The 25,224-nt window shown below is 44.4% G+C and overlaps 1 protein-coding gene across 1 annotated transcript in view; it reads left to right on the top strand.

Annotated features, from left to right (window-relative positions):
- The first annotated feature begins 1,461 nt into the window (after window positions 1-1,461).
- Window positions 1,462-25,224, top strand: part of LOC146009016 (clathrin heavy chain 1-like) — a 69,813-nt gene continuing 46,050 nt past the window's right edge. The window contains exons 1-2 of the mRNA XM_083148988.1: window positions 1,462-1,626; window positions 18,244-18,451. Of these exons, the coding sequence (XP_083005114.1) occupies window positions 1,585-1,626; window positions 18,244-18,451 (250 nt within the window). The 5' untranslated portion in view covers window positions 1,462-1,584. The remainder of the gene's footprint in view (window positions 1,627-18,243; window positions 18,452-25,224) is intronic.

The following is a 25,224-nucleotide window of genomic DNA, read 5'->3' as shown; positions in this document are numbered from 1 at the left end:
AGGGCTGTGCTTTATGGGGGCTGTGCTGTCTATAAATGAAGGGCTGTGCTGACATTGTGGGGGAGCTGTGATGTATATGGGGGCTGTGCTATATACCACAGTAGAGGTTAGTGGCACAACTTAATTACAGCAAAGGACAGGGAGGGGGGCATAGATGCACAGATGGATGGGTCAGGGGGTAATGATGGACAGTGGAATGGCTAGGCAGACTGCCAGAGCACCATATGGGGCATAGTTGGGCAAATAAACAGACAGATGGACGGTTGGCAGACAGAGCACCATATAGGGGCATAGATGGGCAGACAGACAGGCAGAGCACCATATGGGCATAGACAGAGCACCTTATGGGGGCATAGATGGACTGATGGGGGAGAAAGCATAGACAGACAAATGGACAGAGAATCATATGGGGGAATAGATGGACAGATGGAGGGCAAACCGATGGGAGCCCCATATGGGAGGGAATGCGGTCACTGGGTAGACAATGTCTAGGTCAAGCACTAATGGTCAACAGTATCTAGGACGGTCGACACTTAGAAATGGTCGACATACCCAAGGTGGACATTGACAAAAGGTCAACACCACATTATGGTCCACATCAACATGGTTGACATGAATAAGGTCGACATGAGTTTTTCACTTTTTTTTTCAAAAGTGCATTTTCATACTTTACTATCCAAGTGTGCATAGAGTGGTAATGAAAGGGACTATGTACTTGTAGGGTCCGGTCCGGGGGGTGTCCTGTCCGGGGGGGGGGGGGGGGGACGCACCAGGGACATCACCAGGGACATGGGGAGGGGAGATTACAGCCTCCCCGGGTGGTCTGGAACGTCCGGTTTTTGCTACATGCCCGGACCATACAGGGAGGCTTTATTCTACCCCTCCTCCTCTACCTGGTGACAGGCAGCCCCCCCCCCCCCCAGACAGGACACCCTGGTCCGGTTTTCACCCATACCCGGAATAAAATAGTTTGCATGAAGAATGTGTTTAACTTATACAGTGTCCATGTTGACATAGTCACCAAAAAAAAAACCTGGAAAAAACTCATGTCAACCTTATTCAAGTTGACCATGTCTATGTCGACCATAAACAGTGGCAACAAAAAACCTGTGAAAAACTCAAGTCAACCTTGCCATGTGTCAACCATTGTTATGTTGACCTTTTGTTTGTGTAGACCTCAGTGCAAATTCACCCTTTTCCCTTGTGTCTGTTGACCATTCATGTTCGACATATTCATTGTCAACCTACTTACTGTCAACCATTTGATTCACCCCAGCTACAATATTTCGCATTATAGCAGTGTGATCCAAGGAGAAAATTAGTTCCTTACAGTATATCTCCTTCATGTACCCAACAGGGGGAGCCATTATCTCAAAGCACATCTAGACCCCTACTCTCACTCCTCGTTTCCTTGGTAACCTCCCCACCCGAACGAGCACCCATCTTTGAGTCTGCGCAGCCGGCTTGTTGGTGCGCCTGCGCGAGAGAAGCCTCAGTCATACCGTGCGTCCCGGGTGCCGCCGGCGGAGTCTCCTTAGGACACGGTTGGTTCTGTGCTTGGAGCCAAAGGCCGGACCTGCAACCATGGCGCAGATCCTACCTATTCGCTTCCAGGAGCACTTCCAGGTAAAGAGCAATACCGAAGAGCAAGGGGCATTAGGATGAGGCGAGCGGGGTCGGTGCAGCTGCAGCGAGGCGGAATAGCGGATTCCTGGTGGAGGAGGGTGATGCTTACTGGAGGGAAGCTGGGACGATGGAGACCGTATTTGCGCGTCCGCAGTCATGAGCATGGCGCAGTGGGAGCACACCGTGTACAGAGCAGGCGAGCTTGGTGCTGCTGGCCCGGGAGGCCGGATCTCTAGTGAGAAGTGAATCAGCAAATGTCCTTGGGGCGCCGGACAGTGACTGAGAACACGGTAGAGCTTGGGCGCGTTATGGTTAAATGGTGTATTATTTTAGGGGAGGGGTTTGAGGCTCTTGTCCCCCTCTGTGTACTACAGAGCAAGCGATGTGAAGTGGAATCTGTCTGTAGCATGTAGTAGTCATTCATTTGCAGCCATTGATTGTGTTTTTGTGGATGCTTTTGGTGACAGCTTCATTAGGCATTAGCAGGCCATTGATCTTAATGGTATAGGCGGTCTTTAAGTAACAATCCATATTGTGGGTTTCCTTTAGGTTCCCTCATTTTGTGCATTATGATTCTCTACACTACTGTAACACTGTATTTATTTTTGCAACAGTCTCCGTTACCCTTGCAACACACACACACACACACACACACACACACACACACACACACACACACACGTTGTGTGGGTAATGCAGATGTGCAGTTTTGCCACCCTTCCCCCCTCCTGTCTTGGTTATTGATTTCAAGCTGTGAGAAGGAAGGAGGGGTTGCTGTGTGTGCAGGGGCGGCCTTTGCCACCATCTCTGGGTACCAGAGTAGGCAACCTATACACAAATGTTGTATCTATCATCAATGGGCAGAGTGACTCAAATGTTTTTAGGCTGCATTATGTGGCTGCTGTATAATTCATACATTGTAATCCGTTATTATCACTGACTAAGCAATCCTCCCAGCTATACCAAGCAGCTGTCTTCTATCTATACTCCACACTGTTATTTTTTTTTCATCCATATTGGCAGAAAACCAGTTCATCATTATCTCTTATTTGCAAAACACTTTAAAATTGCACCCCTGGACATAAGGGATAACAAAATTGTATAAAATGCAAATTGTAAATGAAAACTGAACAAGGGCATGCAAGGTTGGCGAAGGTGTTACACACTTGATACCGCAGAGATGGCTTTGCTCATCAGAGCTTACAGTTGAGCAGCACTGACCAGTAGCCAGCTGTCTGCAATAGTGCAGCGCATTAGTCAACGAGATTGTAAGAGAAAAATAACTGTAGCTATTTCAGTCTAGTGTCTGCACATATTTGTGTTTTCAGCACTGAAGAGGTTAACTTAAAAATTAAAGGAATGTGTAAAATGAATAGAGTACAGGAAGTGCTGACTGAGGTCTCTCCCCCACCTTCCCTGTTATAGAAGGGGCTAGGAGTGTCAGGACGGCCAGTCTTGCTTCCTCTCTTTCGCAATTTTGTAATGGGCCCTACACACATGCCGATGTGTGCAGGGCTACCTAGCTGCGCTATGTCGGGCTGTGCTGCGCCGCTATCGCCTAGCACACAGAGCTGACAGCCCACACACAGAGCGAGCTGTCAGCTCTGTGTGCTAAGCGAGCGGACAGCACCAGTGTTCTCCGGTGGGAGAACCCTGCCGATGCCGAGATTGATGGACACTGTCCGTCAATCTCGGCCACCGATAAAGACGCGCGGGGACGCGCGCCGATGCAGATACAGCCCCCACACATACACCGATGTGAGGGCATTTGCTAAGCGACTTTGCAAAACTAAGCAAAATCGCTTAGAAAATGCCTTAATATCGGCATGTGTGTAGGCCGTATAAGTCGTGAATTAACGAGTAGGCACAAATAAAACTCTAAACACTTCTATATGTGTTTGGGTCAGGTTACGCCATACTTATTCCAGTCGCCCATCCTTAAAGAGCTCTGACAATGCAAGGTTGGCGAAGGTGTTACACACTTGATACCGCAGAGATGGCTTTGCTCATCAGAGCTTACAGTTGAGCAGCACTGACCAGTAGCCAGCTGTCTGCAATAGTGCAGCGCATTAGTCAACGAGATTGTAAGAGAAAAATAACTGTAGCTATTTCAGTCTAGTGTCTGCACATATTTGTGTTTTCAGCACTGAAGAGGTTAACTTAAAAATTAAAGGAATGTGTAAAATGAATAGAGTACAGGAAGTGCTGACTGAGGTCTCTCCCCCACCTTCCCTGTTATAGAAGGGGCTAGGAGTGTCAGGACGGCCAGTCTTGCTTCCTCTCTCTTTCGCAATTTTGTAATGGGCCCTACACACATGCCGATGTGTGCAGGGCTACCTAGCTGCGCTATGTCGGGCTGTGCTGCGCCGCTATCGCCTAGCACACAGAGCTGACAGCCCACACACAGAGCGAGCTGTCAGCTCTGTGTGCTAAGCGAGCGGACAGCACCAGTGTTCTCCGGTGGGAGAACCCTGCCGATGCCGAGATTGATGGACACTGTCCGTCAATCTCGGCCACCGATAAAGACGCGCGGGGACGCGCGCCGATGCAGATACAGCCCCCACACATACACCGATGTGAGGGCATTTGCTAAGCGACTTTGCAAAACTAAGCAAAATCGCTTAGAAAATGCCTTAATATCGGCATGTGTGTAGGCCGTATAAGTCGTGAATTAACGAGTAGGCACAAATAAAACTCTAAACACTTCTATATGTGTTTGGGTCAGGTTACGCCATACTTATTCCAGTCGCCCATCCTTAAAGAGCTCTGACAATGCATTTGTTTGTAATGACTCAGTCTCCTACTGCATAACTGTTGCAGTAAAGGTTTGGGTAATTGTGAGTAAATGTACCCAAGGTCATAAAGATGTGGCACTCAATGTATAACTGACCTCCATTTTTGTTTTCTGCAGTGTTCATACTTTTGCTTGCTGACCCACTGCATGCCTGTACTGATTAAAGGTGTTTGGGTAAAAAAAAAAAAAAAAAAACCTATTTCTACATAGACCATTTGTTTTGTAAAGAAGGTCATTCCATTGTCTTCATTTTATAATGTGTTCTGCATGAATGCAGCAGATGTAAATCTGTCATTAATGCCTTTTAAGTTAGTTTACCTGTTCGTCGGATTAGACTTTTCATGCCAGAAGGGATGTGCCCTCACTAGGATTTAGCAAAATATCAACCCAACCGCCTGACCCTTTCCTAAAGGCTGGAAACACATATATGAGCTATTCTTTAACTATATAACTGCACAGGTTTAGATCCTTGGTGAAATGTACAACTTGAGTGAGTGTGTATCTCTTATGTTCACTGTGTGACGGGTGATTGGCAATGCAAGCTTCAGCAGTTGGTGAAATGAACATGATTGTTGTTAAACTATGGGCCAGATGTATCGAGCTTCAAAAAGTGATAAAATGGAGAGTGATAAACAGCCAGCCAATTAGCTCCTACCTGTCATGTCACAGGCAGGCTGGGTTTGAAAAATGACAGGTGGGAGCTGATTGGCTGGTTGTTTATCACTCTCCGCTTTATTACTTTTTGAAGCTTGATACAATTGGCCCTATATTACCAACCTCCTGGAATTTGCTTAGTAATTCAAGTGACATATGGTTGTTAGGTCGACACCTGAAAAGGTTGACATGGACTTTGGCCCATAGGGTCATTGGGTTGACTTGAAAAAGTCTGACATGTTTTTCATATTTTTTGAATCTACATTTGTCGACATGTCCTACCATGTCCTACCATCCACTAGGGCAGTGGTAGCCAACTCCAGTCTTCAAGCGCTACCAACAGTTCACATTTTCCAGACAAGCTAGCTGCTACTCAGGTGCACTCATTAATCACTGACACATTTTAAAAGATCCGCAGGTGGAGCTAATTACTTCACTTGTGATTCTGTGAGGAGACATCTGAAACATTAAAGCCCTGTACACACGGGGCGATATATCGGTCACGCTGAGCGATATATCGCCCAGTGTCCCTTTTGCATCAGCGACCAGAGAGTCGCTGATGAAAAATAAACTGCCGGGGGAGCCCGGCAGTGGAAATAAGCTGGTCGCTGATCACTACGGGCAGAAAATGGGCATGCGCACCCGGCGACACTCCCATCACTGGCAATATGGTCGCTCAGCAACCATATTGCCAGCGATATTTGTTATATTCGCTCCCGTGTGTACGCACCATAACTGTTGGTAGCTCTCAAGGACTGGAGTTGGCTACCCCAGCACTAGGGCATGAAGGAAGAAGCATGGCCAGTGCACCGAAGTGGTGTCCATGTTGACATTAAGGAAAACAACGTGAAAAACACATGGTGACCTTTTGACCTTCCCCATCTCGTCCTAATGCTTGCGTTTTTTTTTTTTTAGCTTCCTACCACTACAATGTACATAAATTGATTTTGTAATAGTTTTCTTGGATGCAGGTGATCTTTTATTCCAAGGGGCTGAGACAAAGTTGAACATCTGTCTTTATGGGAAGTCTATACTGTATTTTGTAAATGTGCTCTTCCCATGTGTTGAAAATGAGCACATTTTTTTTTTAAATAGAGTAATTTTTATTGGGTTTTGCCAGTTATACATAACAAACATAAGCCCCATAAAGCTAAAACAGAGATATCCCCGACATTTACTAGAAACATATGATAAATATAAGCAAACGGCATATACCATACAGATAGGACAGACGCATTAGAAGATAAGTCAATCAGTACAATATGTCCGTTCCTCCATTAACTAAGTCACAAAACTGGTAGTCTAAACCCGAGGGCGCCTATCGGGTCGGACCGTGTGGATTAGCTCGGAATGCGCATCAATATGTTTATCAGGATATCAACATTAGCTTCCACCTATATAGTGGAGGATACGGAAAACATATTAGGATTATAACGAGGAATTGATCAGCTCTGCACAGTACCTATCGAGGGACCAACATAATACAATATAATATTAGATAAATAAAAACAAAAACAATCCCATCCCAACACCCCCCACCCTGTATAGCCTAACCCCCAACTTTAGGTATACCTGGATCCCTAGAACTATCTTAACCTAACCCCAAAGAGAAAAAAAAAAAAAAGGAAAAGGTAGATTAGTGGTTATAGCCATTAGGAGTACAGAACTACCCCATTAGCTATTCAACCTCGCTGCTAACCTAGCCCTCCTATCCCGTTACACCCACCCACCCATCCCCCTAATATAGGATATTAGTCACATGGACTAAAGGACTTAGTAGTATAGTAACAGTCGCTTCAGTGCTAGGTAAGGAGAGCAGTGATAAAGCACATTAGCAGGGAAAAAAAAAAAAAAAACACACCCAGGCCAACCTCACACTTGAGCCCACTTGGCACAACTATGTTTTCAATATAAACTTATGTAGGTGATTAGGAGCAGAATATTTAGTATAACAGTAGGAGATCGGTTATCCTCATCTAAAGCAGAGAGCCAAAATATAAGGGAAGGGTGAGAAAATAAAAACACAGAGGCATTGGTGTAGTAAATAAAAAATAAATAAAATAATTAGTCAGGCCAGGCCTCTATGCCAGCAGCTGCATAGGCTGCAACATCAGGATTTTCAGCAGCAAAATACGCTCCACAGCAAACCAGGCTTTTATCACCAGGAAAAGTTCCAAAACAATGAAGGCTTTCATCACCAGGATAAGTTCCAAATTTGCGCAGGCTTACATCTTCAGGATAGGTGTCAAAGCAGGGTAGGCTTTCATCACAAGGATAAGTTCCAAAGCAGTAGAGGCTTTCATCACAATTATAAGTTCCAGAGCAGTTAGGATGGCAGATCCGAAACGGCGGTTTTAGCAGTAGCCGTAGGTAGGACATTTGAGGAGACTCTGCAAGGGGTTCAGGATGGTATAGTAGAGTGTTCCACAGGGCCTTGCCAGGAGCTGGTTGGTCCTGATGGTACATGCCCTGAGGACATATGTAGACAGGAGCCATAGGGGTTATAGCTGCGTGAGTCACAGGTCCAGCGCTCTTATCCTCAGGTGTTATAGCAGACGTTACACAGGTAGTAGAGGGAAGAGTATTTTCCCTGGATATGCCCGATAATGCGGCAATGAGCCTATTGGTAGACGCAGTAATGGCCTCCAGTATCTGGTGCATTGGGTGCCCCATCCCGCTCCCAACACACGGAGGTGACAATAGCAGAAAGGCAAACTCCCAAATATGTAGACTGAGGAGATAGTAGGGGCGGCTAGCACACCCCTAAGTTGCAAGGACAGAGAGCGCCTCCCGTTCAGTGCCCCAATTCAGAGATGGGAAGACTGAAGGATCCAGGCCCGTACACAAGGGTATGAGGGATGCCGCCTGTAATCTATAACTCCACAAAGCAAAATGGTCGCGGCACCCACCCCGCGTCCTCAATACGCGGTAGAATTGCTCTCAATAGTGGATTTTAGGCTCTGTAAGTGAGCGTCAGAAGTGTAGCTGCCCAAAAGTACACTTACGAGACTGTCCCGGTAAACCGCAGCTGCACAAGGCTCCAAGGCTCAGCTTCTGTATGTGGCCGCAGCAGCAAGATGGCGCCGGCTCACACGCGCCGTCTCCACACCCCACCACTGCAAGGATGATAGTTGGGTGCCAGGTGGCCAGGTCCCAACTCAGATGCCACCGGAGCACTGGCAGGAGGTTCCCCCACAGCTCTGCAAAGTTTGGAGCACCGAAGCGACCGCAGGATTGTTATTTAGGATGACTGTAGCGGGGAGCTCTAAAGGATAGGTCCGTTCACATGGCCATCCAAGCCACCCCCGAAAATGAGCACATTTAAATGCAGCTATGTGCAGTTTGGACTTACCGACCCTTATGACCGAAGCGTTGTATCTGGGATAGAAGGAGATGTTTTCAGATAGCCAAAGTACAGTGAAGGCCGTTCACGCAAATGTGGCAGAGGGGACAAGGATATAGGTGAAAAGAAAATATGATTGATGATGGAGACACTGGAATCTCTAGTTTAGAGACAGTTGGTCTTTTTATAATGGGATAGTGGTTAGGCCACCTTTTCTCCTGAACTCTATTAATTAGGCTAAGCAAACAGTGCCAAATATGAATGTGGATTGCCCCTAAGGCAGAGGTTCCCAAATGCGGTCTTATAAGACACCTTAGTAGTCCAGCTTTCAAACTTGGTACTCAATAAATGTACATATCCAGTGACATCAGCAGCAATGGGACCTAGTAGGGTGCTGACATCAGCAAAGTGCATATGCATTCTCCGATGCTCGCAGCAATGGAGTGACACTGGCGATGTGGCGTTACAATGTCTTCAGTCAGCCGTACATGGCAACTTGAGTGAACTTTGGGAGGGACTGTAGGGGCGCCAAGAAATACAAATATATCAGTGCTGTCTGTAAAAAAATAAATCAATAACAGCATGGTTGTATCTATAAATACATAATGTATTCATAAATTATATTAATCCTCTAAAACCACTTAAGTCCCTAATGAGTGCAGCGTTAATTTGTTAGCAGAAGGGTTAAGGTATAAATTGGAAAAGGCCACATTTCCTGTAATTATACTGGACTAGGACCTACTCCAAGGGGGATGTAATATTAAGCAGCAGCGGTTTACCAGACAGTAATTAAGTCCCCAGTATTCTGTGATCAGTCTGTCCAATGGTAACCTGCAAATGTAAAGTACAAGGGATATACTTGATGTCCAATCCGATGCGCGGTACCATGAGCATCAGTTCGGAGCCAGAGATCGAATGGCCTGTACTATAGATTTATCAGATCCTGCAGACCTTGCTGGGATTGTATGCGACTTATCATATGCAAAACTACTTTATACAATATATCGCATGTGATCCAGCCACCGGGAGCTGCCAGGTTCACTTGCCGGAGTATCACCAGCAATGCTAGCATGCAACACCTCGGCCTAGTGTTTTGGGACCTTAAGTTTCAGGAGTCAGTATGATGAGAGCTCTGGCATAAATTGTAATACACAACTGTTCCTCAGCTCAACGTGTTTCTCTCTCTGGCTCAGAACATCCCAGCTTCCTCAGGAGCATGTGTAAATAGTGTCCCAAGTTTTCCTAGAAGTACAGTTTAACTACATAAGGGAGCAAACCTGGGATCATCTTAGTTTAAATAGATACAACCATCTCATAAAATTAAATACAGTACACTTAACCCCCCCAAAGGAAGGATTCCAGACCGGCACTTGATTGAAGAAATCAAGGGCAGAAAGGGATAACAGCAGCTGTCCCGACAGCTGTTTCAACTGGATACAACCAGTTTTCACCAGGGGAGAAAAATTAAATACTTATAGGCAAATCCTATATTTCAATAATGTACACAAATACAATTTTTTTCTTTTATTAGATGTTAAATTTCATATGTGCTATGTAGTTACAACATATTGTCCGAGTATGTGACCATCTCTGGTCAACAGTCCACAGAGTAACCACTTGGCATCCAATTAGCTGACTACTATTGGTTGAGTCTAGTCACGTGAGGCTCCGCATGTCATGTGGCCCTGAAGTGAGGAAACTATGCTTATGTATCTTATAGAATCATTGGTACTTGTTTACTAGAACGGCGCCCACGATTTTGATCTTAGGCATCGCAAGGAAAAAAATCGCGTCGGTCGCATCGCATGTGGCCAAAAAATCGCATGCGATGCGACTGACGCGTTTACCGCGATTTTACATAGGGAACAATGTTAAATGGCCCAATTGAACCGATTTCACATAGGGAACAATGTTAAATGGCCTACAGACCCCAAATACCCACCCTGAAGTGTGAAATGGCCCCCCCAATTGTTAACGCCACCCCACGATCAACGTCAACCCGAAGCGTGGCGAGCGCAGCGGTACGCGTCCTCCGACCTTTTCATACCCCCACTATCCACGTTGGCGTGGAGTTGAGAATAAAAAGTGTGGCGAGCGCAGCGGTACGCGTCCTCCGACCTTTTCATACCCCCACTATCCACGTTGGCGTGGAGTTGAGAATAAAAAGTGTGGCGAGCGCAGCGTGCCGAGCCCCGCGAGGGGACACGGATTACTTAACATGTATTCCGCGTCCCCTCGCGGGGCTCGTATTCCGCGTCCCCTCGCTGCACTCGCCACACTTTGTATTCTCAACTCCAATAACGCGATCGACGTGGATAGTGGGGGTATGTAAAGGTCGGAGGACGCGTACCGCCGCCGCTCGCCATGCTTCGGGTTGACGTTGATCGCGGGGTGGCGTTAACAATTGGGGGGGCCATTTCACACTTCAGGGTGGCTATTTGGGGTCTGTGGGCCATTTAACATTGTTCCCTATGTAAAATCGGGTCAATTGGGCCATTTAACATTGTTCCCTATGTAAAATCGGTAATCGCGTCGGTCGCATCGCATGCGATTTTTTGGCCGCATGCGATGCGACCGACGCGATTTACATTTTACCATGCATTTCTATGTAAAATCGCGGACATCGCATCGGTCGCATCGCATGCCATTATAATAGCATGCGATGCCCGCGATGGGCGCCGTTCTAGGAAACAAGTACCGTGCTAGTACCTAGCTCTGTGGCTTCAGGGAATTTTTGTCTCTATATACTCCATGATAGGCCTCACAACCCAGTGGCAACAAATGAGCACATCCTCACTGCTATGGAGATGCACTGCCATAAATCACTGACACCATAAACCACAGCATCACACTACACATGCTCTGGTGCTCAGCATCTTTAGAGACATCCATAGCTCAGCACAGATGGCTAAATAAATTAAATTGCCTAAGGTACTAATTAAGTCACCTGTGGCCAGCATGGATATAATTAAAATCTGAACCATTATGGTGCCTTGGGACGGTGTTGCTGTTGTTAGTGGGGGGACGACTTGGTGGTTGGAATGTAATAGGGTGAGAGATTTGGTAAGAAATCTCCAGGTTTTTTTAAAAGCAGCAATCATTTCCACTGCAAGTCTGGTTTTGCAGTGTAAATGATTGCCGCTTTAAAAAAACTGGAGATTTCTTACCAAATCTCTCACTTTCTGATTCTCTCACCCTATTACATTTCACCCAGTGAACCTTGGGAGAGGGATTGTAGGGGCACCAAGTCTGTAGTTTATGCTTCTTAAATGGCTCTTCTCAGCATGGGATTGGCTTTTAAACATATAATATGCCCTATAAACATTGTTTACATTTTTAATTTTTTTTAAACACTGACTGAGCAGTTTCATCTGTCTCTAAACACTTCCGATATTTAAATTGCATACCTTTCGCTAATAAAATGCAGGTGGTTCTCTAAACCACAATGACTGAATAAAAAATTAGCAACTACAGTCATTGTTACGTTTATGTTTTTATTTTTGTGTGTGTGTGTGTGTGTGTGTGTGTGTGTGTGTGTGTGTGTGTGTGTAGACTGAAGGCCCCCATACACTATACGATTTTGGGACGATTTCATCCGATTTCGGCACTTTGGGCCGATAACCGGATGAAATTGCCCCAAAATCGCAGGTGTGTGATGTATGATCCGATCCGATGCACGGTCCCGTGCGCATCGGACCGGATCAGGGAGGTCGGACGGTCAGCACATAAGATCGTCCGACCTCCCTGTATGCTATGCATATGCCTGCCCACCTGTCAGGCATATGCATGCAGACACCGGGGGGCGGGGGAGCACGGCGGGCAGACACACTGACCTGGCCGGGCAGCTGTGATCAGAAATAGCAACGCTGCCGCTGCGGGACGGGACGCACAGTGGCGGCTATTAGATTTTTAAAATCCCTGTCAAATGACCGGCCGTTCTGTGATTGGCTGAGAGCTCTCTCAGCCAATCACAGAACGGCCGGTCATTTGACAGGAATTTTGAAAATCTAATAGCCGCCACTGTGCGTCCCGTCCCGTCCCGCAGCGGCAGCGTTGCTATTTCTGATCACAGCTGCCCGGCCAGGTCAGCATCACACGGCACCCGCCGGGAACACATTTGTTTGCCGCCGCCCGCCCCCACTACTGACGCCGCCCGCCCCCACTGCTCCTCACCGCCCTGCAGCTCCCCATTTGTTTTACATGTGATAAATCGCAAGCGATTTATCACATGTAAAAACTGGCTCATCAAGTGCCAAATTGTATTTGAGCCTCCCGGGGAGCTGCCGGGCGGCTCACAGGAGAATTGGGTCCAACTTGTCCTAAGGACAAGTCGGCCTAATGTATGGGGGCCTTGAGACTGTGTCCTCCCAGGTACAGATATGTCCTCATATCTGCAGTTGTGCCAAAAAGCCCCTCTTGGCCCTCCAGGTCACAAGAGACTACTGTAGCATTGTGTTTTTTTTTCATTAATACAAATTTGCAGATGGCAATTTTAATGGCAATGCACTCAAGAAGAGCTAAAATGTAATAGCCGCAGCTTTTTTCCCGATACAATGGGGTAAATTCTGTTCTCTCCCAGAGCTATTATATATCAGCTCTCTGCGAAGTCGGAGAATGCCGGTACTCATGCCACTCGTGGATGTTAAGAAATCCACTAGTTGGCAGTAGCAGCATGCTGATTAGAATAGAGCGGGGAGCTCTCTTCCAGCGTTATTCACAGCACAGAGAATAGAATTGACCCCAAAGTCTGCTCCTTATATAGACATGCATACAATATACACTACCGTTCACAGTGTTTTTACATGAAAACTGATTTGTCAAATGAGTTGCAAAATTAATAGAACATACATTCAAGACATAGGCAAGGTTAGAAATAATTTTGGCCTTCAAACTTTGCTTTTGTCAAATAATGTTATTTTTGTAGCAATTACAGCATTGCAGACCTTTCATTCTAGCTGTTAATTTTTTTAGGTAATCTGAAGAAATTTCACCCACGCTTCCTGAAGCACCTCCCACAAGTTCTATTGGTTTGATGGGCATGTCTTGTGTATCATACTGTCAAAATGCTCCCACAACAGCTTAATGGGGTTGAGATGTGCTGAATGCACTGGCCACTCCATTACAGACAGAATACCAGCTGCCTGCTTCTTCCCTAAATAGTTCTTGTATAATTTGAAGGTGTGCTTTGGGTCATTGTCCTGTTGGAAGAGGAATTGGCTCCAATAAAGCGCTGTCCACAGGGTATGGCATGGCATTGCAAAATGCAGGTTTAGGGGGGTATGCAATGTCATTCGAGCTCCCGCAGCCATCTCCCGACGGGGGAGATGGCTGCGGGGCCCTATTCAATGCTGTCTTCCCCGACAGCATTGATCAGGGGTTTTGCGCAGAACGAGCCCGACATCACAAGCTGTCGGGCTCGTTCTGCCGAGAAAAGCCGGAAATAGGCCGGAGCTCGCCTATTTCCGTCATCAACTCGCGGCCCAGTCGGGACATTGAATCCCGACTGCCGAGCTCCAGGCGAGCTGACCGAGAACGGGACAGGGGCACGGCTGTCGCGCTAGCTCGACAGCCGTGCCCCTGACATTGAATACCACCCCTTAGCCTTTATTATTCAAACCCTTATACAAATCTCCCACTTTACCAGCACCAAAGCAGCCCCAGTCCATCACATTACCTCCACCATGCTTGACAGATGGCATCAGGCACTCTTCCAGCATCTTTTCACTTGATCTACACACCTCAATCACTTTTTTCCAATCTTCCTCTGTCCAATGTCTGTGTTGTTTTTCCCATATTAATATTTTCCATTAATTGGCCAGTCTTAGATATGGATTTTTCATATGTGATAAAGCAGTGATCTTGAAACAGCATGTTTTGTGATATCCTATAACTTCCCCTTAGTCACTGCTTGTTTATGAGGGAGGGCACCATTGGCTGTCCTGCAGAACATTTTTTGTTTGGTCTGGACATTCTTGGCAGGCACTGACAGAATTTGGCTTGCATGTAATGGTTATTGACCTGTCTTTTAGAGATGAAAGATTGGGGTGTTTCTATTATACCCTCTGTGTGTGTGTGTGTGTGTGTGTGTGTGTGTGTGTGTGTGTGTGTGTGTGTGTGTGTGTGTGTTTTGAGCCTCTCACAAGAAGGTATAAGGTACAATGATCATTAGTGCCACTCTCATGACCCCAAATGTTTACACATATAAATCTAGCTATGTGACACACCAGACTGATCTTTGGTATAATACTGTCTGAAGCAGCATACATGTCTCTTTCATACCAACATGAGATTCCCACCAAACCCTTATGGTATGTACAAAGTTAAATTGCCTAGCAATTATCTGTTTTTCATTCCATTAACATGCTGGGTTTTTTCCTACCATTTCTTGTCTTGCACTGGCTGCTTTTGACTTGCATATACATTCCTCATTAATCTTTTGGCCTCTACCGCACGAGATATTGGATGCAGTGGAATTTAATGACAAATAGCTGCTGACTGGTACAGTTTTCATATTATAAGTATACACATGGATCCCTTAAACTTTACTGTAAATAATTGTCACTAGACTACAGCGATCTTATCGATGGATTGTCCTTTGCGTTTCCCAAAATTTTTACTGTACGTTAGTGCCCAAACTTGCTATACTTAAAAAGAGGCAATATCTTGCTGGCTGTATAGTTGGCAAATTGCCATTGCATTTAGTTATATGGTTTATGAAGTATTATCAAGGTCCATTTCCATTATAGCTGTATCTTGCTTAGCTTTATACAGATTAATCACTTTTTTTAAGGCTATTCACATGTTTTTGGCAGACTTTTAGAATATATAATAATATAGATATAATAAAAAAAATACATACTCTTTGGCAGTCCCAGACTTCTGTCATTTTTCCATCTGTAATATGTGTAAAGTCTATGGGGTTTAATTATTAGGATGGGCGTTCTATTGGAGATTGCATGTTGGTCGCTATGGGCAACATTCCGTCTTCAATAGACCTCCCATCTTAGTAAATAAACCCCTATGAACCCAAGATGGAGTTTCCTTACAAATCTCTTCTTACTCTGAGAACTTCTTGTAATACCCTCTGGTAGTTTTAAGGCAGTTGAGAGAAAGTGATTACCATCACAATCTACCATTTAAGTAGAGGATAATACAGTGAGGAATTTGAACATGCCTTCATGGGGCTGACAGAACTGTATCATGAATGTGAAATAAAGAGTTTAATAGGGTCAAAGGTTATTAGGGCAAAAAATAGGCAGTAAATATGTGAAATGTTCTGCTCTCATATCATATTCTACGTTTTATATTTCTAACTAGTAAGTCCACTCAAAGCAAAAGCTTCTAAAGCTAGTCTGCTACCTTCTGTGTTTGTGCATGTGTGAGAAAGAGATGTACTTTAGCTTCTTAGTGCAATAACGTTTTTAATAAAAGGCATATCACCACTTCATAAAAGACACAAAAAGACAAGTACTCGTACCCCACAATTCATCAGTGTGGGCTTGAATACCACATGATATAAAATATTTCAATCAATTAGCAACGGTCACCGTCAGTATCCTTTTGATTTTTGAGCTGGGGGATCTCGCTAGTCAATCCGTGTATATCACCGGGACTTTTTCTGCAGATACGCGGCTCTCCCTCTACTGACAGGTGTCCGACTGTAGATAGTGTCTGGTGAGGCACGCCCAAACGCGTTTCGTCATGGACTTCGTCAGTGGGCTATATATATATATATATAGTGTTCCCGCTAGGCTGTTTTAGCGGGGCGCTGCGCCCTGCCTGATTTTTAAATGGCAAAATGCGCCCTGCCCCTCTGGCAGCGCCCCGCTAAAACAGCCTCATGGGGAAGCCCAGCGTCGCCGCAGACGGTGATGCCCGGCGCTTCCCCGGCAGCACAGTGGCTTCGGAGGGGCCGGGCCCACCCTCTTTGAGGACGGTGGCAGTCAGGCCCGCCCCCTTTGATGACTGCGGCAGCCTGGGCACGCCCCTTTCATGACGTCGCCGGCCCAGGCACGCCCCCAGCTGTGACGTCGGCGTGCCCGGTCCGCCCCCCGGCGCCCTGCCCGCTGTCACTCCTAGAGTAAACACTATATATATATATATATATATATATATATCTATATATCTATATCTATCACTAAGTCCAGATGATGGGCACACTCCCCAGCTACTCACAACAGCCGCGGTGCTCCAGCAGGCAAAGAAATACAGGAGACTTCCAGAGGCGGAATAATATATATAATTTTTTTTTTTATTAGAGGGTGTGCGGCCCGGCACTCTCCCTTTGTGAGCAGGTGCCCTTCCTGGTGCTGCACATACTAGAAAAAAAGAGGCTGGCACTCCGAGTACTTGGTAACAAAGTGTATTCAAGGCTAGTGTTCATTCTAGCACCCGCTATCTTTGAAAACCCATGCAGTTCCTCTTCCCTGCCTGGGGTGTCACTGTCTGCTGTGGTGTTTCTAGCACAGGTCTGGTTTGCAGATCAGTGCTGATATACAGACCACACTATGCTAGAAGCACTACAGCAGAAAGCGACACCCCAGGCAGGGAAGAGGAACTGCATGGGTTTTCAAATATGGCGGGTGCTAGAATGAACACTACAAGGCTGTGAAACACCTACACCTTAAGAAGGGGTGCAGCCCCAAAACATTTGTTTCACAGCCTTGAATACACTTTGTTACCAAGTCCTCGGAGCGCCAGCCTCTTCTTTCTAATAGTACTTTGTCGTTTGACTTTAATGCTCCGGAGGGCCGCACCTCTCTTCTCTACATTCGCACACTTGTGAGGGCACCGGACACAGTTATTCGATTGTCACTGGGAGTGCCAGACCTTGGACATTTTCCCACTTGGCAAAACCATAGAATAGCTTTATTGGATGCCCAATAAACAAATGACTTTGCCCTCCATCTTAACGATGTACTTGCCTGTTTAGTACTTCCTGCCATCTTTGGGGAGAGTGGGGCAGGGAGTATACCTTGTGTAAAATAATTCCTGCTACTTAATAAATGGTTAGCCATAGGCTGGTATTCACTACATACTCCCCCATTGCTATTACAGAAGCTACAGTACACCTAAATGTACGCTCTGCTAGAGTGCTGTCCTGGGAGATCTGCAGCAATGGGCTGTGATTTATCACCATCCCGGTATCGGACAAGCCCGCAGAAGGTGCTGTTGTGTAAGAAGTTTGGGTGGATTGTAGTTGACATTTCTGCTTTTTATTATGCATATGAAGCATGTGGAAATAATTTAAAAGCAGTATTGATATTGGGGAACCTGTACTGCATTTGTGGCAGCTTGACTTTTATTAAAATTGGGCCAAATGCAAGGAAGTTTCCCCAAGAGTATTTGCTGCAGTCTTCTGTCTGGGGAAGCAACCTGTCTGTTTCAGCTTCACTTGCCATTTCTAGCAGTATGTCCCTGTAAATGTAGCCTCAGGTTAGTAGTTTTATTCAAAGCTTTGCTCGCATTGGAAGTCTTCCCAGTTCTCACTTCCTGCACTGAATTCCCTATACACACCAAGCTGTTTTGCTTTTGAGCAGTCCCAATCTTGGTTTTGTATTTCTATACACTGTAAAAATAAATAATTCTGTTCTGTGTTGTGGTTAAGTAACCAGAAGACCTAAATTGGTTTCCCCTTGAAAGCAATAATTTACTTGCTCAGCCATGTAAAAGTGTTTTTTATTTTTGTAATTTTTTTTTCTTTTTCTGTCCATTTTTAGATAATCAGGACAACTGATTATTGTAATATAGTAGTTTAATTGAGATTTAGAGAACATTACACAATTTGTGATTTTTTTATTTTTATTTTTACCTTCTTAAATTACAGCTTCAGAATCTGGGGATTAATCCGGCCAACATTGGCTTCAGCACCCTTACCATGGAGTCTGACAAGTTTATCTGTATTCGGGAGAAGGTTGGGGATCAGGCTCAGGTGGTTATCATTGACATGGCAGATCCAAACACTCCACTGAGGCGCCCAATATCGGCTGAAAGCGCCATTATGAATCCGGCTTCCAAAGTCATCGCTCTGAAAGGTAAGCTTTCTATGAAAGTAGAAAGTATAGTAATATGGCACAAGTTCATGTTCTAGTTAGTATTTCAGCAGTGATAGCTGATGAGCAGAGAGTATTTCACTCTAGTAATAGTCAGCTATTTGTAAACTTGTGCAAATGTTTGACAACATAATATAGTTGCAAAATGGCATATAAATAAATTATATCTAATGGTGCCTACACACATAGCGATTAAGGGGCAATTTTCTAAGTGATCTCGCTAGATCAGGGGTCATGGAACTTTTTTACTTTTCCCCCAAAATATATTTAGATACGCTGACATTACCCCCTTGATTTAAAAGGAAGGAAATCATATAATTGTAATACACACTGTGCCCCCAGAAATTGATGATATATCCACAGCCTGGCAGCCATTGATGATGATGATGATGGTGATTATTACTGTGTGTGGTATAGCCATTGATAATGGGACGTCCAGGCAACTAGTATACCCCTTTCACACTCGCAGAGCCGGGTCATACCCGGGAATGTGTTCCCGGATGCTTCCCGGGAATGTACAATTTCACACTGCACTTGAACCTGGGATCGACCCGGCACAGCCTCATTCACACTAATCATAGGAAATCCCTGCAAATACATATGCATGTCATTAGAAATGGACTCCAGGGCTCTGAAAGATGACATCAGCATTTGTGAGCCCAAGAAAGCTCTAATCAGCTTTTTTAAAGTCCCGGGTACGGGACCATTCACACTGACCGCATCCCGAGTCGATTCCGGAATCTACCCAGGTCAGGACCAGGGTAGAAATCCCGGGATATTCTTTCAAGACCCTTTCACACTGAGCTAAATCCCGGGTTAATGTGCAAAAACTCAGGATATTTTGCAAGTGTGAAAGGGGTATTCGTGTCAGTATTTCAAGATGATATAGTGACAGTTTTTTCCCCTAGACTAGAGATAGGTATACCTTGACAGGAGCCTATAACCAGGAAAAGAACTCTGTGGCACAGCGGCAGTACAGACTGCGCGCTGCCAAGATGGTGCAGCAACTAGCCGACTACTGAAGAATTGGGCAGACTTGGAGGAGGGGCCCGGGGCATCACACAGGCAAGCGTGTTATACACAAGGGCCTGATGCACTGCACTGCGTCAGGTCCTTTTACACTACAGTACTGTTACACACACAGCTGGGCATGCATAAACAATCTACATATAGATTCTATATGCAATGAAATATCATTCCTGGGGTAATGGACAGTCGGGCTACCGAGACACAGCCAGACAGGCTTATAGATTCATAGGCATGCCTGGTGGGTCTCGGCAGTGCAACCGTCTTTTACCCCCAGGAATTTCATTTTTACCCCAGTTCCCTGACCACTGGCTTAGAAAAGCCCTATCTCGCTACATGTGTAGTAGGCCCCATTAGGGTAGTCTTTCTGGGTACATGATGTTTTAAAACATTGTGAGTACTCAGTTTACTGGTTTTGTTCATAGTCTTCTATCAATAATTTATTTTGCGCTATTAGACACTTTATACCAGGCATGGCCAAACTATGGCCCTCTTGCTGGTGTGAAACTACACATCCCAGCATGCCTTGCCATAATTTTGGCATTCCCTAATAGCAAAGCTGTGGCAAGGCATGATGGGACTTGTCTCACAACAGCTGTAGGGCCATAGTTTGGCCATGTCTGCTTTATACCCTCCAAGTACATCCACTTCAAGCTCTTGTCCTTCAGACTCCTGCCTGTGAAATATCTGACAAATACTGATCAGGGTAGAAAGTAGAATAGATTTAAGAATTATATGTGCCTTATAATGAAATATGTGGCATTTACACTTGTGACATTTGTGTAAATAGTTTATTCAGTGCTGACTTAATATTTACTTTTTCCTTTGCTTTGGAAGCTATGCAAGACCTCTTAAGCCACTTTGTCTATAAATCTAGAACTTGTCATAGTGCTTAAATGAATGCTAATAGGTGCTAGACTGCCCCTTTTCTGTCTGGGTAATGGCCTGTGCGTTATGTCCTGAACTACCTGGCTTGTTGTTGCTGTGAGGTAGTAATGCTAACCAACACACACCATCCATACTGTTTAACTCCTCAAAAGTAACTGATATGAAATAAAAATCCCTTTAATATAATGTTGATAGAATTAGAAATTAAGTGAAATATTGAAAGTTTTTGCATGCCAGTTGTCCTTTTATGTTGCCATTTTTCCAGAGCCGTTCCTAGCCTAAATGATGCCCTAGGCAAGATTTTGGCTGGTGCCCCCTAGCACCGCCACTAGTTCCGCCTCTGACCCTGCTCCCCTTTCCCAGCACCATCAACCCTCATCAAAGCAATCATCATTTTGGTGCTCCTACCCGCAATATTTGAAATAGAAACAGTGCACACATTCGGTGCGCAGCCCAACCAGGGGTGTGTTCTTGCTGGGAAGGGGCATGACCACACAATTTTACCCCCAATTCAAATTATGCCACACAGTAGTGCAAGTTTATTCACATTATGTCATGCGATGGTGTCCCTTATTCACGTTACATCACACAGTAGAACCAGTTTACCTTATATACATTACTCCTCACATTATTCACATTATACCCTTAGAAAAATATCCTGAGAAAATATTGTATTTTAAGCACCTCCATGGCCACACTGCAACCCAGCACAAAGCAGTGAGTGCTGGGCAGAGGAGAAGAAGTGCAGCTGCTGCTGTCACTTAAGGAGAGGGGGCCCGGGGCCCCCACTGGGCCCTTCCATCAGACTTTGGCCTGGGTAATTGTACCCCCTACCCCTTTCTCTCGGGACACCCCTGATAATACAACACAGTAATGCCCCTTACACATGACACACATTATTAATGTCCTTATAACCATAATGCCCCTTACACATTATGCCAACCTTTATTAATGCCCTTCATACACATAATGACACACATAATGCCCCTTACACAAATGTTGCACATTATTAATGCCCTTATACACGACACACATAATGCCCATTACACATATGTTGCACATTATTAATGCCCTTATACACGACACACATAATGCCCATTACACATATGTTGCACATTATTAATGCCCTTATACACATGACACACATAATGCATGTTACGCATATGTCGCACATTATTAATGCATTTATACATGACACACATAATGCCCCTTACACATATGCCGAACCCTATTGCACAACCAACCCACCCGCAGACAGCACTCGCACAGCCGCTAACACTGTGATCTCTGCCTCTGCTTGGATACAGATGTTTCCTCATACATCTTCCCTCAATAGGCCATGCAGCTCCTGGCCAGTTCTGCTAACATTGGGTGCCTTTTTTGTTGAAAATTCATCTTATTTGCATCGTTATAACCAGCACACACAAGGAGCTTCCGACGATTAAAATGATATGCGGCATGCCTTTTATTCTGTGTGCGACTGTGGCTGTACCTGCATACGGAATGCTATGTTACAGTGATTTCCATGAATACACTATTTCATATGCAGATACAGCCTCACTCACACACAGAGTATAGGCATGCTGCATATCATTTTAATCAGCAGAAGCTGCTGGTGCCCCTAGGCATTCCAAATGCCCTAGGCAATTGCCTAGTTTGCCTATGCCTAAGGCCGGCCCTGCATTTTTCTCTTCCATTCATGGGAAAAAAAGTGTCTGACCAGGATACCTGTCTATTCTGTGGTTGCTCAGAAACCCATATTTAGTTAACATAAAATGCAATGTTTAAGTCATTACTTAACTATTACATTAATTATCAAAAGCTATTTTAGTATTTTGCCAATACATTCTCCCCAATTATCCTATTTTTTTGTGTTTCTTTCCTTAGTCCGGGTTTTCTGTATAAGGCCTCACCTGCTTTTTTTTTTTTTTCTTTCTTTTTTTTTCTTTTAATCTGATGATTGGGATAGCAGTTATTGGTGTTCATGAAGGTTGAGAAAGTATAGAACTAGTGGTTACATACTGTAAGCCAGTGGTTCTCAACCTCCGTCCTCATGTTTTACAGATCACCCAGCAGGTTCACTCATTATTCACCAACACATTTTAAAAGAACCTCAGGTTAAGCTACAGTAATTATTTTACCTGTGATTCTGTGTGGAGACCTGGAAAACATGAACTGTTGGGGGTACTTGAGGACCGAGGTCGAGAACCACTGCTGTAAGCTACTGTCCCTATTTAATACCTCATGGTTCTAACTTTAGTGAGTTTCCTGCTCCAGAGTCACCTAGCTCCCAGGTCTCCATTTCTGCTGAATAGTACCTGAGCATTCCAGTACCTGAGCCTCTGTGCAAACTGCTATCCTATTTACTCATCCAGTTATAAATTATTTCATTTGAAAGTCTGATTGTAAATAGAATACGTGAGTATCTACATTGCAGGGAGCGGTTGAAACCCAGCATATCCTGTCCCCTGGAGAATGACTGAGAGTTATCCGAGCATAGTTAAATCTTAAATAGGAAGTCTGCAAAAGGACCAAATTGAGGGATGGCTTCTATTATCATGACTGACACAGTTTACACGTAATTGGAGGGTTTCCACAGAAGCTGCGTTATTAGTGCGGAGGGGGGCTTCCCACGCATGACCCGATATTTGTTGGGTTTTGCAGACTGCTTTGAGGTTCAGTCAGACTCTGGACTCATGTGCAGGGTAAACCCCCACTAATTGAATAGCTCTGGGGCACGAAGAGAATTCATATGATGCATCTTTAGCAAAAAAACGTAGAAATGTTAGTATACAAAGAGTCTCTATTATAGAGGTATAATATTGAGTCACCTCTGAAATTCCATGAGCTGCGGAATTCTATAAATTCATGGGATGCTTCAGTGACTTCAATGAACTGTGCGGGACATATGAACCCACATATAGGGGGTATTCAATCTTGGATCTCCATCGGGAGATGGCTGCGGGAGATAGAATACCCCCCATAAACTTTGTACACGGTTTAATGTCATTAAACAAGGGTGAGACAAATAATGAGGATGGGCGATGTACATGTGGAGAGTTTTACATTACCCTTTAAAAATAATGGACTACATTTTTATTTCTTTATTGAATTATAATATATTTTATCTTAATTAATTTAGTTTTAAAAGCATTAAATTAGTCAGGATCTCAAAGAGGATATAGTGGATGCAATTGGGTTCTGTACTTTTATGTAATGTACTGTTTTATAACTGTGCTGTAACCCATGTCCACTATTTCCGTATGAAGATTGTCTAGCAAGACACTGAAAGCAAATGTTTGTGCAATCACAGCACAAAAGAGTTACTGGTAATGTTTTTTTACGTTATTTTCAAATAATGTCAAGTTGTGGAAGAGGTTTTTTGTACCTTGTATAACAAAGTGGCAATGTACTTACTGTGGTAACTTTATAAAAAAAAAATATATGATCATTGCAAGGGATTTCTTAGAAAACAAAACTTTTTTTTATTTCTTATTTTCTTTTGGTTAGAATCTGTAAAAGACCTTTCATTAGCGTTTCCATAGCTACAAGGGTTAAGGTTTGCGAGGGTGCGGGGGCATAGAGTTGAGGGTTTATAATGACTGGAAAGAGCATTATTTCATCAAGGCCACTGGGTCAGTTGTCTCACTGGCTGTATTCATGTGGAATGTTGGAATCCTAGTCTCTTCAATGCCGTACTCTCCCAGAAAGGTTTCCACTATTTGTGAGGGGGCAGTGTGAATTCCTGTGCTTCTGTTAGTTACTCAGCAGCAAATACAGTGACAGGTTTGTTTAAATGCATGTAAAAGGTTTTATTAGATATATACAGCGACAGCAGTTATTGATCCTTCTTCTCTGGTTCTGGTTGATCTACAGTGTCAGATGGATGACTGGGTCAAAATGTAAGGTTGACATGAGTTTTCCACTTTTTCATACTTGACCATCCACCTGGACTACAATTGAGAATGGAATAGTGTGCCATGCGAACAATTACACTAATTGGGGATCCATTTCGACAGAAAATAAATGGGGACAACTTTTGTCGATCTTTTGACCCTGTCTAGTAATCCACTTCCCATCTCCTGAAGTTTCCCCTCCCTGTTAATCTGCTTTTGTTTAACTAATTCACAGGTTTGCAAAATGTACTTGTCATCTGTGGACAGTGGAGGAGGCCATTCCATGGACTGATTTAATATTTACAGGACTGCAAGCTAGCTATTTATTCACGAAGACCTAGCTGTATTACGTTGTGCCTCAGTGGTCTAGTCCAAAGTGAATTAATTGGCTGAGGTTGGGTCAGGCCACGAGATGACTCTCTCCAATGTGTGTTTGGTTATGGGTACACTTATTCTGGCTGTGCACTGCTTATTCTTCTGCTTCTCTGTATATAATGTTGTGCTTATCCCTTTTTTTTCCTTTTCCATTTTCCTTTTACTTATGCTTTGTTTTTTTTTTCTTCCTGCTTTCTCTTCTCAAACAGACGGTGAGTTGATACTTTTAGTCCTGTCTCTCTTGTCTTTGTATCGCTAACGCTCTTTACAAATGAAAAACTGTTTTTGTTCCAGTGGGTTTATCCTGAATGACCAGCACTCTTTGGGTATCCAACATAGAGCAATGAATATTCCCAATCATTATGCGCTTTTTCTATTTAATAAAGTAGTTAGGAAAGCTGAAGAGACCATATTAACATGTGTGGCTTCATAGTCTGAACTAACCCACCGATCATCATGCATCAGCCATTTATTCGGAAAGAATTGCTTGTTTTTCCCCATCTCCATACATTTCTGCCTGGAAGGGATACTAACTAATGGGTCAGTCTCTGGAAGAGTCCATTTTCTGTG

Source organism: Crinia signifera, chromosome 1, assembly GCF_055691185.1.
Source record: "Crinia signifera chromosome 1, ASM5569118v1, whole genome shotgun sequence".
NCBI classification, from domain to species: domain Eukaryota; kingdom Metazoa; phylum Chordata; class Amphibia; order Anura; family Myobatrachidae; genus Crinia; species Crinia signifera.
This window is presented reverse-complemented; position numbering and strand designations above follow the sequence as displayed.